The 17,010-nt window shown below is 41.3% G+C and overlaps 1 protein-coding gene across 2 annotated transcripts in view; it reads right to left on the minus strand.

The window, feature by feature from the left end:
- The window catches only part of LOC106588031 (serine/arginine repetitive matrix protein 1), a 20,940-nt gene extending 3,933 nt beyond the window's left edge, over window positions 1-17,007 (minus strand). Inside the window, exons 1-4 of one of the 2 annotated variants that reach the window (XM_045706432.1) lie at window positions 16,966-17,006; window positions 16,731-16,842; window positions 4,381-4,899; window positions 1,206-1,346 (exon numbers count right to left, since the gene is read on the minus strand). In XM_045706432.1, the coding sequence (XP_045562388.1) occupies window positions 1,206-1,346; window positions 4,381-4,848 (609 nt within the window). In that variant the 5' untranslated portion in view covers window positions 4,849-4,899; window positions 16,731-16,842; window positions 16,966-17,006. Of the gene's footprint in view, window positions 1-1,205; window positions 1,347-4,380; window positions 4,900-16,730; window positions 16,843-16,965 lie in introns of both variants that reach the window. The other variant, XM_014176701.2, reaches the window with a different exon arrangement.
- Between the last annotated feature and the right edge of the window lie 3 nt (window positions 17,008-17,010).

Here is a 17,010-nt window from a genome sequence, read left to right on the forward strand (position 1 = left end):
CTGTTTGTTTTGGTTGTGTTTCAGATTATTTTGTGCTCAATAGAAATTAATGGTAAATAATGTATTGTGTAATTTTGGAGTCACTTTTATTGTAAATATGAATAGAATATGTTTCTAAATACTTTTCCATTAACGTGGATCAAAAGTTCAGTATTCGGTTACCATGATTACGGATAATCCTGAATGAATAGTGAATAATGATGAGTGAGAAAGTTAGACACGCAAATATATCATACCCCCAAGACATGCTAACCTCTCACCATTACAATAACGGGAGGCTAGTCTTGTGGGTATGATATTTGTGCATCTAACTTTTTCACTCATAATTATTCACGATTCATTCAGGATTATCTGTAATCATGGTAGGAGCCACATTAATGGAGAAGTTTTTAGAAACATATTCTATTCTTGTTTGCAATAAAAGTGACTCCAAAATGACAATACATTATTTACCATTAATTTCTATTGGGCACAAAATAATCTGAAACACAACCAAAACAAACAGCAAATGCATCCAACAAAGCTTGATGTGGTCATTGTGTGCTATGAATATGGGACAAAATACTTCACTTTTTACTACTTTAATACACATAAGTGAATTTGTCCCAATACTTTTGGTCCCCTAAAATGGGGGACTATGTATAAAAAGTGCTGTAATTTCTAAATGTTTCACTCGATATGGATAAAAATACCCTCAAATTAAAGCTGACAGTCTGCACTTTAACCCCACAGTCATTGTTCGATTTCAAATCCAAACCTGTGGCGTAAAGACAAAATAAGATCAAATGCTTCACTGTCCCCAAATAATTACGGAGGGCACAGTATTTGGTTGCATCTGTCAACTGCATTTTACTCATAATTACTCATTCAGCAATGATTGGCTGTTATCTGACTAGCTATGCTACAAGTCCATCTCAATGACTGGTAGCATGATAGGGAGCAATTGATGCATCTGAAAGGACAACATTTTCATGCAGGTGGTCGACGGAGATGACGCTAATATAGCCATGACATTCTAGACAACACTGTAGACCTATAAGAACACAAAAAGATGATGTGTACAAGTAGGTTGACACTTAATATCTAGCGTATGTGGGATGGGTGTCAATCGCAGAAATCAATTGTATAAATTGGGGGCCATGGTTTTCTTGACTTCCTTCTTATGATACTTTTGCAGACCTCTATGTTTTGTTATGGCTACATACCTCCTCATTGTCGGGATAGCGTCGCTGGTTCATTAAAGCCTTCACTCTCAGAGGACGGGCCTCTTCATTTTCTAGGGGAGCGCTAATCATCAGCTCCAACGCTCGCATCTTGTTTTGTTTCTTCAGCTTGGCAGGGGTATCCTGGAGGAAAATAGACAATATTTTTGAATAATATATGCCATTTAGCGGACGCTTTTATCCAAAGCGACTTACAGTCATGTGTGCATACATTTTACGTATGCGTGGTCCCGGGAATCGAACCCACCCTGGTGTTACAAGCGCCATGCTCTACCAACTGTGCTACAAAAGGACCACATAGTAAAAGCACCATTTTAGTATGTGTAATGAAGTTGCCCCTGGATAGTAATCCAAGGTCAGTTTTTATTTACCTCTTAGACTCTTAATAGTTCATGTAAGAACCAGGTTTTTCTACTGCTAAGTCCATGTAGTAGAAACATCAGAATCCATTCATCAAGAAAGATCTGGTGGTCACCCTGATGGTGCGGGTTTTTTCATTCTCGCTATGCATAAGCCGTAAACAAAGGCGTTTTACTTTTTCCCCCACTACACACCTTGATTAATTCTGGTAGTTTTTTGCACAAATGCATTTTTGGAATTATTTACTATCAAGCAGCAACTTCTTTTTGATCTATCAGGAAATATCTATTCATAACAGGGTTAACGTCAATTCGGAATTCAAATTATATTCAACACATGAAATTTGAATTGGTCACACCCCACAGGAAGCAGAATTTTAAATAAAGGAAGTAGAATTTAATTCAAATCAAAGAAATTCAACTGAGACATGAATATATGAGTCTCAACCCATTGACAAATACTTTGCCAAAATTATCTGCCACCTCTTGCTAAAGATTACAGATACCATTTTAAATGTTAGTTTGATAATAACTCAATGATGTCAAACAGTATTTTGTTTGTATTTTTGTCATGAAATGTTCTCTTCCATTCTGGAGTGTTTGATCAAATGCATTGAGAAATGTATGTTTTTCTATCATTACATTTAACAACATGTAAAGTGAGTTATACTGAACAAAAATATAAACGTAACAATTTAAAAGATTTTACAGAGTAACACTTCATATAAGGAAATCAGTCAATTGAAATAAATTCATTATGCCCTTATCTATGGATTTCACATGACTGGGAATACAGATATGCATCTGTTAGTCACAGATGCCTTTAGAAAAGGTAGAGGCATGAATCAGATAACCAGTCAGTATCTGGTGTGACCACCATTTGCCTCATGCAGCGCGACACATCTCCTTTGCATAGAGTTGATCAGGCTGTTGATTGTGGCCTGTGATATGGTTGTCCCACTCCTCTTCAATGGCAGTGCGAAGTTCCTGGATATTGGCGGGAACTGGAACACGTTGTCCTACACGTCGATCCAGAGCATCCCAAACAGGCTCAATGGGTGACATGTCTGGTGAGTATGCAGGCCATGGAAGAACTAGGACATTTTCAGCTTCCAGGAATTGTGTACAGATCCTTGCGACATGGGGCTGTGCATTATCATGCTGAAACAAGGGGTGATGGTGGCGGATGAATGGCACGACATTGGGCCTCAGGATCTCGTCACGGTATCTCTTGCATTCAAATTGTCATCAATAAAATGCAATTGTGTTCGTTGTCCGTAGCTTATGCCTGCCCATACCATAACCCCACCGCCACCATGGGGCACTCTGTTCAAAACGTTGACATCGGCAAACCGCTCGCCCACACAACGCCAAACACGTTGTCTGCGGTTGAACATACTGCCAAATTCTCTAAAATGACATTGGAGGCGGCTTATGGTGGAGAAATTCAAATTCAATTTTCTGGCAACAGCTCTAGTGGACATTCCTGCATTCAGAATGCCAATTGCACGCTCCCTCAAAACATGAGACATCTGTGGCATTGTGTTATGTGACAAAACTCCACATTGTAGAGTGGCCTTTTGTTGTCCCCAGCACAAGATGCACCTGTGTAATGATCATGCTGTTTAATCAGCTTCTTGATATGCCACACCTGTCAGGTGGATGGATTATCTGGGCAAAAGGAAAATGCTCACTAACAGGGATGTAAACAAATATGTGTATAACATTTAAGAGAAATAAGATTTTTGTGTACATATATAATATTTCTGTGATATTTTATTTCAGCTCATGAAACCAACACTTTACATGTTGCATTTATATTTTTGTTCAGTGTATGAGGGAGACAACCTACAAAATAATATTTAAATATCTCCAGGCCACTGTAATTATAACTTTTTTTCAGGAGGATGAGTTTAAAAAATGTCATGTTTTTAGAACATGTTAAGCCCAGGGGTCTAGCAGTATAGCACTTACCCACCCTGCATCTTATTTCCCGACCTTAGACTGTGCCAGTTTGGTGACACTTTTCCCATGTCGAAAGATATTTCCATGGTCGGGAGAGGGTTCTGATTGGGAAATAATTAAATTCAATTGATAGATGCTACCCCCCTCCAAATCAAACTCAAACATGGATTCCATGTTGTGTTATTGCTTTGCGTGCACACCTGTCTGTGTTTCACACCAGTTTGTCCTAACTAATCAGCCTGGCAATACGGGCGCCGTTCTGCAACAGACAGGAGGTAGAACGCCGTCTGTGCGCGTAAACATGGACATGTTTGATTTTAATACTTTCTTGTGCACAGGTAATGTGAGGGATGCCGATTTAATAAGAACGGTATGCCGACTATGGACATATCTTCAACGTCAGACAAGTGTTGCTAAAACAGGTAGTCGTTTCAGAGTGACTTAACTTGAACGCCCTAAGACTGAATGCCCCATGACGGAATGTTAAATAAATGTACTTACACGTTATTTCCTGTACACATGACGGGGAGCGTGTAGGGATACAACATGTCAAATACAGTTTTGGTAACCATGCATGATGTCAACATGAACATAATAATGATCTATGGAATAAATGATCTATTTGAATTTCATTGAATTCAATTTTACAGACAACTCAAAGTAAAGGGAATTTGACCCAAATCTATCCCTTACAATTGAATTAAATTCTGCTTCATGTGGAGTGTGGGACATTTCAAAACCCAACATTTTATGGAAATGGGAGACCAATTAGCAACTAAATTCAGAGTTGACCCCAACCCTGATTAATAAATACAGAACTAATAGGTACATACCTTACTCAGAATGTCCAGCACCCTCCGTTTAAGAGGTAGGCATACGCGCGACAACCTGTCGGCGACATTGTTGTATGTTTTGAATATTGTATTGTTCATCTTGGTCTGTTTAGACATGCCCTTCACTGTTGTGGATGCAGTCTGTTTTTTAGGCATGTCCTTAACTCCGAGTTTAAGCTGTCGTGTAGCAAGAACAGCTTTCTTGCGCGCTATCTTCTCCTCTATGACCGCCAGCTCCTTCTTCTTACGAGCGAGTTCCAGGTCCACACTGGGCTGCACAGGATCTCCATCAACGTCCCCATCTGTGTCTGGGGAGAAGGGAGCACCGCTACCCCTCAATGAGCCTTCGCTCCAGTCTCTGGACGATGGGTCCATGATGTAGCTCATATCAGAGGAAGCACCGTACTCCTCCAAATCTGCACTAGCTTCTCCTTCCTGCCACCGCGGACTGTACCTCTCTGGTTCCATTGGGTATGTTATCTTCCAGCGTGCCTGAGCTGGGATGACTCTTCAGGTTCACTGCAGCATAAAATAAAAATGTAAGAAGAAATTGGTGAGCTTAATGTAAGATACATGTTGTTGTGTACGGTTGTGCTAGGTTGCCTGGCTACCCAAACTCCTTGCTCCGGCCAAACGCTATGCCCAAGGACGTTCATTTATTTATCTGCAATGAGTCTGGATCGGTTGTCACTAGTTACCACAGCCACAAAGTCAAAATTGGCTATATTGTAAAGATTCAAGAAAACAAAAACTAGCTGTTTGGTTTTAATTTTAGGTTAGGCATGAGATTAGCAGTGTGGTTAGGTTTAAAGATTTTAAAGACATTTTAGAAATAAGGTTTATGACTTTGTGGTAACTAGTGACGACAGTCTGGATCTGAGTACCTCCCGACAATTTCTAGAACGCAATCACATTCTAACTGTTCTGATTGGTCCCAGAAACCGATCAATTGGGCCAGAACACGTGGGTAAAGCACCGTTTTTAAAATACGTTATTGGCTTTGATAGTCTGATTGATTAGAAATGATCCAATCGTTGATGACTTTTGGACAACACCCCTCATTTTGACATTACCACAAACAACTACAATAATGGCAGTCACTAGCTAGCTCCCATCCATTTGGAAACAGATTCATGCTAATATTCTAGAATCTGGATAAAGAAATAAATTGCATTTTCCCACCAGTGGTGTGATAGAAATCACTGGGTGATGATATAGCGCACACAAAATGTACATTCAGTTTTCATGAACTGAATTCTATTGCATTTTCAACTCTGTTGCGTAAAATAGCAAATGTGCCCACTCTGGTATTGGCACACGCACTCTAGCCAACAGCTTGCAGATAGAGTGCAGGTAGGTTGTGCTGGTAGGCTAGTCTACATGATGAGATTATTATGGTGTGGCAAAGAAGGGGGTCGAGTGATAAATGGCAGATATGTGAGGGCAGAACTAATAAACGGGCTCTGCCCGATCACTAAAATGGCCACCCCGATCAGAACTACAGATCACAAAATGGCCGACTGCCAAAACTACAATTCCCAGCAGCAAGGGGAACCCTCAGAAGGTGGAGCCGACCCACAGATAAAAGGTCAAGAAAAACCAGGAAGAGAGAGAGAGGTCGGGAAGGATCTATGAACCATAGAGAAAGAGACAATCTACATTGGCTGGATTTACCGTGTACGTGCTGGACTGTTTTGGACTTACCTGTTGGCGTTTAGACCTGGACCTACCGAGAACCAGATTTGTGTACCGAACCCTGCTATCCTTGACCTTACCTGCGGCCTGGGTGGACCAGGACAGCGAAACAAACACACAGGTACTGTCATGTTCGAAAGAACTTTCATTCTGGGCTGACTTTGGTTTCCCACTTAATTTGTGACAAATGCTCCTAACTTTGAAGAGGTTTGCCACAATGGATAAGAGTGAGAATATTTTTATTTGTCAAATGGCAGTCAAGCATCGATCATCATGTCACTTAAATAAGACCTTCGATATTTATTGGAAAGCAGCATCAAGATCACCGTGTACTAGTGCTGAGCAATTAAATGTCGGTTATTTTTCCGTTTTTAAACTACAATATTTTGTTTTTGTAAACAACTACAACTAATTGACCAATGTCTGTTCAATTACTTGAATTCCTTTTTATTCTGGGTTTTACTGTGAGCTCAATGCACATACTGCAGTTTCTGTAGAGATAAATCAGACCCAGTCTGAACTGTGCGATGTGGTAGGGAGTTGTAGTTTCCAACAGGGCCAATATTCATCATAGTTTATCGCATAAAACATGGCAATTAACTACAATGACCACAATTCTTTGAGCATCTACTTGTCCGGTCTGTGTTTCTTTTACAGAAGAATGCGCCATCACGAGGGGATATAGAGCAGCTATTGCTTTGCACGGTATCTCTCCCTGAAAATACATGATCTAAAAGTGATTGATAGTTGGTATTTAGCAGTCATAAAAGTATGCATTATTGACTTTGAAGAACTACAAAATAGTGATTTTGTAAGACAGCATAGGCAGAAGCTCTATAGAGATGAGATGATGACTTGGAATGAAATAAGGTCATCAAATAAAACAAATGTAATATACACAAGTGAAATATTTGAATAAATGATGGTTAATAAGTGATAAGCAGTAATTAGCAGGCACTACCATCATGGGACTTTAATTAATAGTTTTATTCTGTTTATTCTATTGTTTTATTCATTCAACCCACATAATGCATAGTGAATTTCAATTAAAAATCATCGAAACCTAAATTGAAAAACGTTTATTTTTTAATAATCAAACCCGAAACCTACCTCAAAAAGCACTAAACTACCATTTACTTTCACCACACTGTGAAGTTCATCATAACTCATCTGTAGTCTAATAAACTGCATGGTTTCATAGTAGTCATAGTGGCAGGACCACACAGTGTCACCGTGTGACTCCAACTTTAATATGATGGTTATTAGATCAATATTTCCGCATCAAGGCGTTTCTACCGCAATTTCTTGCTAAATACATTTTACCTACACAAAAAGATCCCACCATGTCGAACAACCAAATTATCTTTTGGCATTTATAAAATTGTACCATCATAGCTTTATACGTACAGTGCATTCGGAAAGTATTCAGACCCCTTGACTTTTTCCAAATTTTGTTACGTTACACACACTATCCCACAATGACAAATTGAAAACCGGTTTTTAGACTTTTTTTTTTGTTGCAAATGTATAAAAATAATCGACATTGACCTCTGCTGAATCCTGCGTCCATTGATCATACTTGAGATGAGAGTCCTTTAGGGGGCTTTTGGCATACTGCAAGCGGGCTGTCATGTGCCTTCTACTGAGGAGTGGCTTCCATCTGGCCACTCTCCCATAAAGTCCTGATTGGTGTAGTTCTGCAGAGATGGTTGTCCTTCTGGAAGGTTCTCCCAGCACTACAGAGGAATTTTAGAGCTCTGTCAGCGTGACCATCGAGTTCTTGGTCACCTCTCTGACCAAGGCCCTTCTCCCCCGATTTCTCAGTTTGGCCGGGCGGCCAGCTCTGGGAAGAGTCTTGGTGCTTCTAAACTTCTTCTATTTAAGAATGATGGTGGCCACTGTGCTCTATTCCTTCAACCTCATGCTTGGTTTTTGTCTGACATGCACTGTCAACTGGAGGTCGACCGATTTCGGATTTTTCAACGTCGATACCGATTATTGGAGGACCAAGAAAAGCCAATACCGATTAATCGGCTGATTTTTATACATAAACTATAGTTTCGGCAAGTCGGATAGGACATCTACTTTGTGCATGACACAAGTAATTTTTCCAACAATTGTTTACAGACAGATTATTTCACTTTTAATTCACTGTATCACAATTCCAGTGGGTCAGACGTGTACATACACTAAGTTGACTCTGCCTTTAAACAGCTTGGAAAATTCCAGAAAATTATGTCATGGCTTTAGAAGCTTCTCATAGGCTAACTGACATCATTTGAGTCAATTGGAGGTGTACCTGTGGATGTATTTCAAGGCCTACCTTCAAACTCACTGCCTCTTTGCTTGACATCATGGGAAAATCAAAAGAAATCAGCAAAGACCTCAGAAAAAAAATTGTAGACCTACACAAGTCTGGTTCATCCTTGGGAGCAATTTCCAAATGCCTGAAGAAACCACGTTCATCTGCACAAACAATAGTACGCAAGTATAAACACCATGGGACCACGCAGCCATCATACCGCTCCAGAAAGGAGACGCGTTCTGTCTCCTAGAGATGAACGTACTTCGGTGCGAAAAGTGCAAATCAATCCCAGAACAGCAAAGGACCTTGTGAAGATGCTGGAGGAGACAGGTACAAAAGTATCTATATCCACAGTAAAACGAGTCCTATATCGACATAACCGGAAAGGCCACTCGGCAAGTAAGAAGCCACTGCTCCAAAATCGCCATAAAAAAGCCAGACTACGGTTTGCAACTGCACATGAGGACAAAGATCGTACTTTTTGGAGAAATGTCCGATGGTCTGATGAAACAAAAATAGAACTGTTTGGCCATAATAACCATTGTTATGTTTGGATGAAAAGGGGGGAGGCTTGCAAGCCAAAGAACACCATCCCAACCGTGAAGCACGGGGGTGGCAGCATCATGTTGTGGTGGGGCTTTGCTGCAGGAGGGACTGGTGCACTTCACAAAATAGATGGCATCATGAGTGAGGAAAATTATGTGGATATATTGAAGCAACATCTCAAGACATCAGTCAGGAAGTTAAAGCTTGGTCGCAAATGGGTCTTCCAAATGGACAATGACCCCAAGCATACTTCCAAAGTTGTGGAAAAATTGCTTAAGGACAACAAAGTCAAGGAATTGGAGTGGCCATCATAAAGTCCTAACCTCAATCCTATAGAAAATTTGTGGGCAGAACTGAAAAAGTGTGTGCGAGCAAGGAGGCCTACAAACCTGACTCAGTTACACCAGCTCTGTCAGAAGGAATGGGCCAAAATTCACCCAACTTATTGTGGGACGCTTGTGGAAGGCTACCTGAAAAGTTTGACCCAAGTTAAACAATTGAAAAGCAATGCTACCAAATACTAATTGAGTGCATGTAAACTTCTGACCCACTGGGAATGTTATGAAATAAATTAAAAGCTGAAATAAATCATTCTCTCTACTATTATTCTGTCAATTCACATTCTTAAAATAGTGGTGATCCTAACTGACCTAAGACAGGGAATTTTACTAAGATTAAATGTCAAGAATTGTGAAAAACTGAGTTTAAATGTATTTAGCAGAGGTGTATGTAAACTTCTGACTTCAAATGTATAAATTGGTAATAATGACAATTACAACAATAGTGAATGAACAATGAACACTTATTTTAACTTAATATAATACAAATAAAATCTATTTAGTCTCAAATAAATAATGAAACATGCTCAATTTGGTTTAAATAATACAAAAACACAGTGTTGGAGAAGAAAGTTAAAGTGCAATATGTGCCATGTAGAAAACGTTTAAGTTCCTTGCTCAGAATATGAGAACATAAACTTCAGTTAGTGCTAAATACGGCTGCTAGAATCCTGACTAGAACCAAAAGATTTGATCATATTACTCCAGTGCTAGCCTCCCTACACTGGCTTCCTGTTAAGGCAAGGGCTGATTTCAAGGTTTTACTGCTAACCTACAAAGCATTACATCGGCTTGCTCCTACCTATCTTTCCGATTTGGTCCTGCCGTACATACCTACACGTACGCTACGGTCACAAGACGCAGGCCTCCTAATTGTCCCTAGAATTTCTAAGCAAACGGCTGGAGGTAGGGCTTTCTCCTATAGAGCTCAATTTTTATGGAATGGTCTGCCTACCCATGTGAGAGACGCAGACTCAGTCTCAACCTTTAAGTCTTTACTGAAGACTTATCTCTTCAGTAGGTCCTATGATTAAGTATAGTCTGGCCCAGGAGTGTGAAGGTGAACGGAAAGGCTGGAGCAACGAACCGCCCTTGCTGTCTCTGCCTTGCCGGTTCCCCTCTTTCCACTGGGATTCTCTGCCTCTAACCCTTTTACAGGGGCTGAGTCACTGGCTTACTGGTGTTCTTCCATGCCGTCCATGGGAGGGGTGTGTCACTTGAGTGGGTTGAGTCACTGACGTGGTCTTCCTGTCTGGGTTGGCGCCCCCCCCACCCTTGGGTTGTGCCATGGCGGAGATCGTTGTGGGCTATACTCGGCCTTGTCTTAGGACGGTAAGTTGGTGGTTGGAGACATCCCTCTAGTGGTGTGGGGGCTGTGCTTTGGCAAAGTGGGTGGGGTTATATCCTGCCTGTTTGGCCCTGTCCGGGGGTATCATCGGTTGGGGCAACAGTGTCTTCTGATCCCTCCTGTCTCTGCCTCCAGTATTTATGCTGCAGTAGTTTATGTGTCGGGGGGCTAGGGTCAGTCTGTTACATCTGGAGTATTACTCTTGTCTTATCCGGTGTCCTGTGTGAATTTTAAATATGCTCTCTCTAATTCTCTCTTTCTGTCTTTCTCTCGGAGGACCTGAGCCCTCGGACCATGCCTCAGGACTACCTGGTATGATGACTCCTTGCTGTCCCCAGTCCACCTGGCCGTGCTGCTGCTCCAGTTTCAACTGTTCTGCCTGCGGCTATGGAACCCTGACCTGTTCACCGGACCTGCTTGTTGCACCCTCGACAACTACTATGATTATTATTATTTGACCATGCTGGTCATTTATGAACATTTTAACATCTTGACCATGTTCTGTTATAATATCCACCCTGCACAGCCAGAAGAGGACTGGCCACCCCTCATAGCCTGGTTCCTCTCTAGGTTTCTTCCTAGGTTTTTGGCCTTTCTAGGGAGTTTTTCCTAGGGAGTTTTTCCTAGCCACCGTGCTTCTTTCACATGCTTTGCTTGCTGTTTGGGGTTTTAGGCTGGGTTTCTGTACAGCACTTTGAGATATCAGCTGATGTACGAAGGGCTATATAAAAATACATTTGATTTGATATGAAAGCTGGTGGTTCAATATTCCCAGTTCTTCAATATTCCCAGTTAAGAAGTTTTAGGTTGAAGTTATTATAGGAATTATGACGCGTCGACTATTTCTCTCTATACCATTTGTATTTCATATACCTTTGACTATTGGATGTTCTAATAGGCACTTTAGTATTGCCAGCCTAATCTCAGGAGTTGATAGGCTTGAAGTCATAAACAGTGCTGTGAAGCAAGCATTGCTAGGAGCTGCTGGCAAACACAGTAAAGTTTGAATGAATGCTTACGAGCCTGCTGCCGCCTACCACCGCTCGGTCAGACTGCTCTATCAAATCATAGACTAAATTATAATAAATACAGAAATACGAGCCGTTGGTCATTAATATGGTCAAATCCGAAAACTATCATTTCGAAAACAAAACGTTTATTCGTTCAGTGAAATACGGATCCGTTACGTATTTTATCGAACGGGCGGCAACCCTAAGTATAAATATTGCTGTTACATTGCACAACCTTCAATTTTATGTCATAATTATGTAAAATTCTGGCATATTAGTTCGCCAGGCGGCCTAAACTGTTGCATATACCCTGACTGTGCGTGCAATAAACGCAAGAGAAGTGACACAATTTCCTTAGTAATATTGCCTGAATTGAATTTCTTTTAACTAAATATGCAGGTTTAAAAATGTTTACTTCTGTGTATTGATTTTAAGAAAAGCATTGATGTTTATGGTTAGGTACATTCGTGCAACAATTATGCTTTTTTCACGAATGCGCTTTTGTTAAATCATCCCCCGTTTGGCGTAGTAGGCTGTGATTCGATGATAATTTAACAGGCACCGCATTGACTATACGCAACACAGGACAAGCTAGTTAACCTAGTAATATCATCAACCATGTGTAGTTAACTAGTGATTGTGAAGATTGATTATAAAAAACAAGATAAGTTTAATGCTAGCTAGCAACTTACCTTGGCTCCTTGCTGCACTCGCGTAACATGTGGTCAGCCTGCCACGCAGTTTCCTCATAGAATGCAATGTAAATCGGCCATAATCGGCGTCCAAAAATGCAGATTTACCGATTGTTTTGAAAACTTGAAATCGACCCTAATTAATCGGCTATGCCGATTAATCGGTCGACCTCTACTGTTTTCTGTTTTTATTGTATTTATGTTTTGCAAAAATGTATAAAAACCTGTTTTCGCTTTGTCATTATTGGGTATTGTGTTGAGGAAATGTTTGATCAGGGTTGGGTTATAAAAAAAATATCAGAAACTTTTTACATCCCACAGAGCACCATTAAATACATTATTCAAAAATGTAAATAATATGGCACCACAACAAACCTAAGAGAGGGCCGCCCACCAAAACTCACGGACCAGGCAAGGAGGGCATTAATCAGAGGCAACAACGAGACCAAAGATAACCCCAAAGGAGCTGCAAAGCTCCACAGCGGAGACTGGAGTATCTGTCCATAGGACCCCTTTAAGCAATACACTCCACAAAGCTGGGCTTTACGGAAGAGTGGCCAGAAAAAACCCATTGCTTGAAGAAATGAATAAGCAAACACATTTGGTGTTCGCCAAAAGGCATGTGGGAGACTCCCCAAACATATCGAAGAAGGTACTCTGGTCAGATGAGACTAAAATTTAGCTAATTTGGCCATCAAGAAAAAATCTGTCTGGCACAAACCCAACACCTCTCATCACCCCGAGAACACCATCTCCACAGTGAAGCATGGTGGTGGCAGCATCATGCTGTGGGGATGTTTTTAATCGGCAGGGACTGGGAAACTGGTCAGAATTGAAGGAATGACGCTAAATACTGGGAAATTCTTGAGGGAAACCTGTTTCAGTCTTCGAGATTTGAGACTGGGACGGAGGTTCACCTTCCAGCAGGACAATGACCCTAACCATACTGCTAAAACAACACTCGAGTGGTTTAAGGGGAAACACTTAAATGTCTTGGAATGGCCTAGTCAAAGCCCAAACCTAAATCCAATTGAGCATCTGTGGTATGACAAAGATTGCTGTACACCAGCGGAACCCATCCAACTTGAAGGAGCTGGAGCAGTTTTGCCTTGAAGAATGGGCAAAAATCCCAGTGGCTAGATGTGCCAAGCTTATAGAGACATACCCCAAGAGACTTGCAGCTGTAATTGCTAAAAAAGGTGGCTCTACAAAGTATTGACTTTGGGGGGGTGAATAGTTATGCACGCTAAAGTTCTTTTTTTGTCTAATTACTTGTATGCTTCACAATAAAAAATATTTTGCATCTTCAAAGTGGTAGGCATGTTGTGTAAATCAAATGATACAAACCCCCCAAAAATCTATTTTAATTCCAGGTTGTAAGGCAACAAAATAGGAAAAATGCCAAGGCAGGTGAATACTTTCGCAAGCCACTGTATTTTGCGCAATGACGCTGTCGGTGTGTTCGAAGGGTAATAGGCTAACCACACCGCTCGCGTCGCAAATAAATGTAGAAATCCATGTTATTCAATTATTGTACCAACACTGCTCGCGCGCGCCAACGAGCGTCTGCGTTGCCAAGGGCTAAAATAGAAATCAGTTCTATTTCTGACGCAGATCGCGCTGCAAGTCCTGCCTCTCCCATCTCCTCATTGATTTGTAGAAGCAGGTATCCACGTGCCATCTCCTCATTGGTTATACCCACATGGGTGACTGAAGACGAACGAGATCAGTTGCAGTAATTCCCCTAATTTATGAAAGTTGCCAATCGCAATATAAAGTCAAGAGAAGAAAAAGCCTGGAAGGAAGAGAGATGATAGCTTTATCACTATTATAAACTGGTTAACAATGTAATTAGAAGAGTACAATAAATGTTTTGTCATACCCGTGGTACATGTAAAGGATAAACACCGACGTTCTGTACATTACATGCAGCTGGACAGGAGTCCCTTCTTCCAAGGTAATGTACAGAACAGAGGCGTTTATCCCGCTTATACCGTAGTTGCCAAAGAAAACAATATGAAAGCACACATTTCCCGGTAAAATTACCTATCTTTTGCTGACATTTTCATTTATATAAACAAATTCATACTTTATCATCTTTTGGTCGCTAGCAACGCGACCTAGTCATTCATTCTTTATGTTCTGTTGTCATGCTCGCTGGCAACATTCCTATCCCTTGCTTGAGGCTAACACAGTCACTACCTTTGCAGGCAGAATAACAGCAAAGTAGCTGTTTTCTGTTGACATTCATTTGGATACATCCATAAAAATGAGCAGATAATGCCCAGCATAGCTAGAAAACATCTTTCCACTAGATGTTGGAACATTGCTGCGGGGACTTGCTTCCATTCAGCCACAAAAGCATTAGTGAGGTCGGGCACGGATGTTGGGCGATTAGGCCTAGTTCGTAGTCGGAGTTCCAATTCATCACAAAGGTGTTCGATGGGGTTGAGGTCAGGACTCTGTGCAGGCCAGTCAAGTTCTTCCACACCAATCTCGACAAACCATTTCTGTATGGACCTCACTTTGTGCACGGGGCATTGTCATGCTGAAACAGGAAAGGGCCTTCCCCAAACTGTTGCCACAAAGTTGGAAGCACAGAATCGTCTAGAATGTCATTGTACTGTATATATAGTGTAGATGTCCTGGATGGCAGGGAGCTCAGCCTCAGTGATGTACTGGACTGTCTGCACCACCCCATTTGGCGCCATGCGATTGAGGGCAGTGCTATTGCCATACCAGGCAAGATCTGAACACAAATCAGATGACATAGCGACTATTGTGCGTCAGTCTTTTCCATGTAATTTCCGTATTCTGATACTGTAGCAGAAGTCACATGTAAGTATCAAGTGTAGACACCAGGTTGTGTCTATACTTGACACCTACATGTGACTTATGGTACCAGCAGGGGTGCAACTTCCACTGGGGACGGCAGGACATTCTGAAATTGCATTTTAGCAGTATTTAACAGCTGTTGTGTGTATGGAAATTGTTTGTAGCTTTTGTTTTGTCCTGTTTCAACAGAAGTAAATTAACTTGGCTAGTTTTCGCCAGTTGATGTACCATTAGCCAAAAGTTGTCTAACGTTAGCTAGCTCACTAACTTTAGTTATTATTTTTGCACTAGATGAAACCAGCAGCCAAACGATTGAAAACCAATATTCTGACGTTTGACAGCGCAATGTGAGTTTATTAGAATCAATATAGCAATGTAACATTATTGATCTGTTTCCATAGCTATTCCCTACTTTTCACACTGACACGGCATAAACAGCTCTACAGGCTTTCCTGTCATAGTGCAGTCAGCACACACTACACAACACTATGCTCGGGATCAGATGGTGACAGATGTCCCTGCAGGGTCAGACAGCCAGGGAAGACAAGCCTTCAGAGCTCAGGTGAATTTCGCAGTACATTATAACAATCAGTGAATGATAAAGTTCCATCTTGAGTTGATGGATAGGCCTACAATAGCCACAGGACAGCAGTTCCGCATTTGTGGGTTTGATTACAGGCTCAAAATTGCCAGAAACAAATAACTTTTTCTGGAACTCGTCAGTCTATTCTTGTTCCTGAGAAATGAAGGCTATTCCATGCAAGAAATTGCCAAAAAACTAAAGAAACAGACTTGTCACAAGTCCTCAACTGGCAGCTTCATTAAATAGTACCAGCAAAACACCAGTCTCAAGGTCAACAGTGAAGAGGCAACTCCGGGATGCTGGTCTTCTAGGCAGTTGCAAAGAAAAAGCCCTATCTCAGACTGGCCAATAAAAAGAAAAGATTAAGATGGGCAAAATAACAGACACTGGACAGAGGAACTCTCCCTAGAAGGCCAGAATCCCGGAGTCGCCTCTTCACTGTTGACTTTGAGACTGGCGCCCCCCTTCACTTCTAAAACCAAAGTTGCGCCCCTGGCTCTCAGAATATGACGATCTCATAGGGGTCTAGACGCAGCGAAGTGGCTTTGTGCTGATTGTGTTCAGATCTTGCTGACCACTTCGGGACGTGGTAAGGAATGCATTGCGGACCTTCTCAGTCTGGACGCAATCAGGCTACCGAAAGCGCATACAGGTGGCGACGTTATAAGCACTCCTCCCACAAGTGTCCATAACACTTGTGTTTTGGGACCGACTGGCACCTTTTCATTATAACTTGAGGAAATTCGTTTCTAGCATGTGAGGAACGTGATTGCTGGCCTCATAAACGCTAACCATGTTCAGAATACTAAAGCTGCATGAATCTGATGCAGAACCTCTGCTACTAAGCTAGGTAGCTAACGTTACAAACTGTCAATTTCAGAACTTGCTGTGAGCGTGCCAGAAACATATAGCCCAATAATTGCTTTTATCATAACCAAACACATGACCGTACTCTTAAAAATAATGTGCAAGCAGTTAACTATAAAACGATTGTTTACCTCCTGTCTGCAACCTCACCCGCGCTCTTCGTCTTAGGCCTGAAAGAGGGTACCACCTCTATGTTCGCCGTGTCATTTCGGTTTTTGAGGCGTCAAACAAGTTCCACGTACGCTACCAAAGACCGACAGAGTGCTTGACTTGAAATACAATTGCATAAAAATGTATATATCAGCTAGCACAAAAGTAACGATCTAGCTAGCCAAAGACAAAAAGTATTGAATTTTTCTGCTGTACCTGCTTCTGTAGATTTTTTCTCTCACCTTCTTATGATTAAAATAA

This window comes from Salmo salar, chromosome ssa02 (assembly GCF_905237065.1).
Source record: "Salmo salar chromosome ssa02, Ssal_v3.1, whole genome shotgun sequence".
Lineage (NCBI taxonomy): Eukaryota > Metazoa > Chordata > Actinopteri > Salmoniformes > Salmonidae > Salmo > Salmo salar.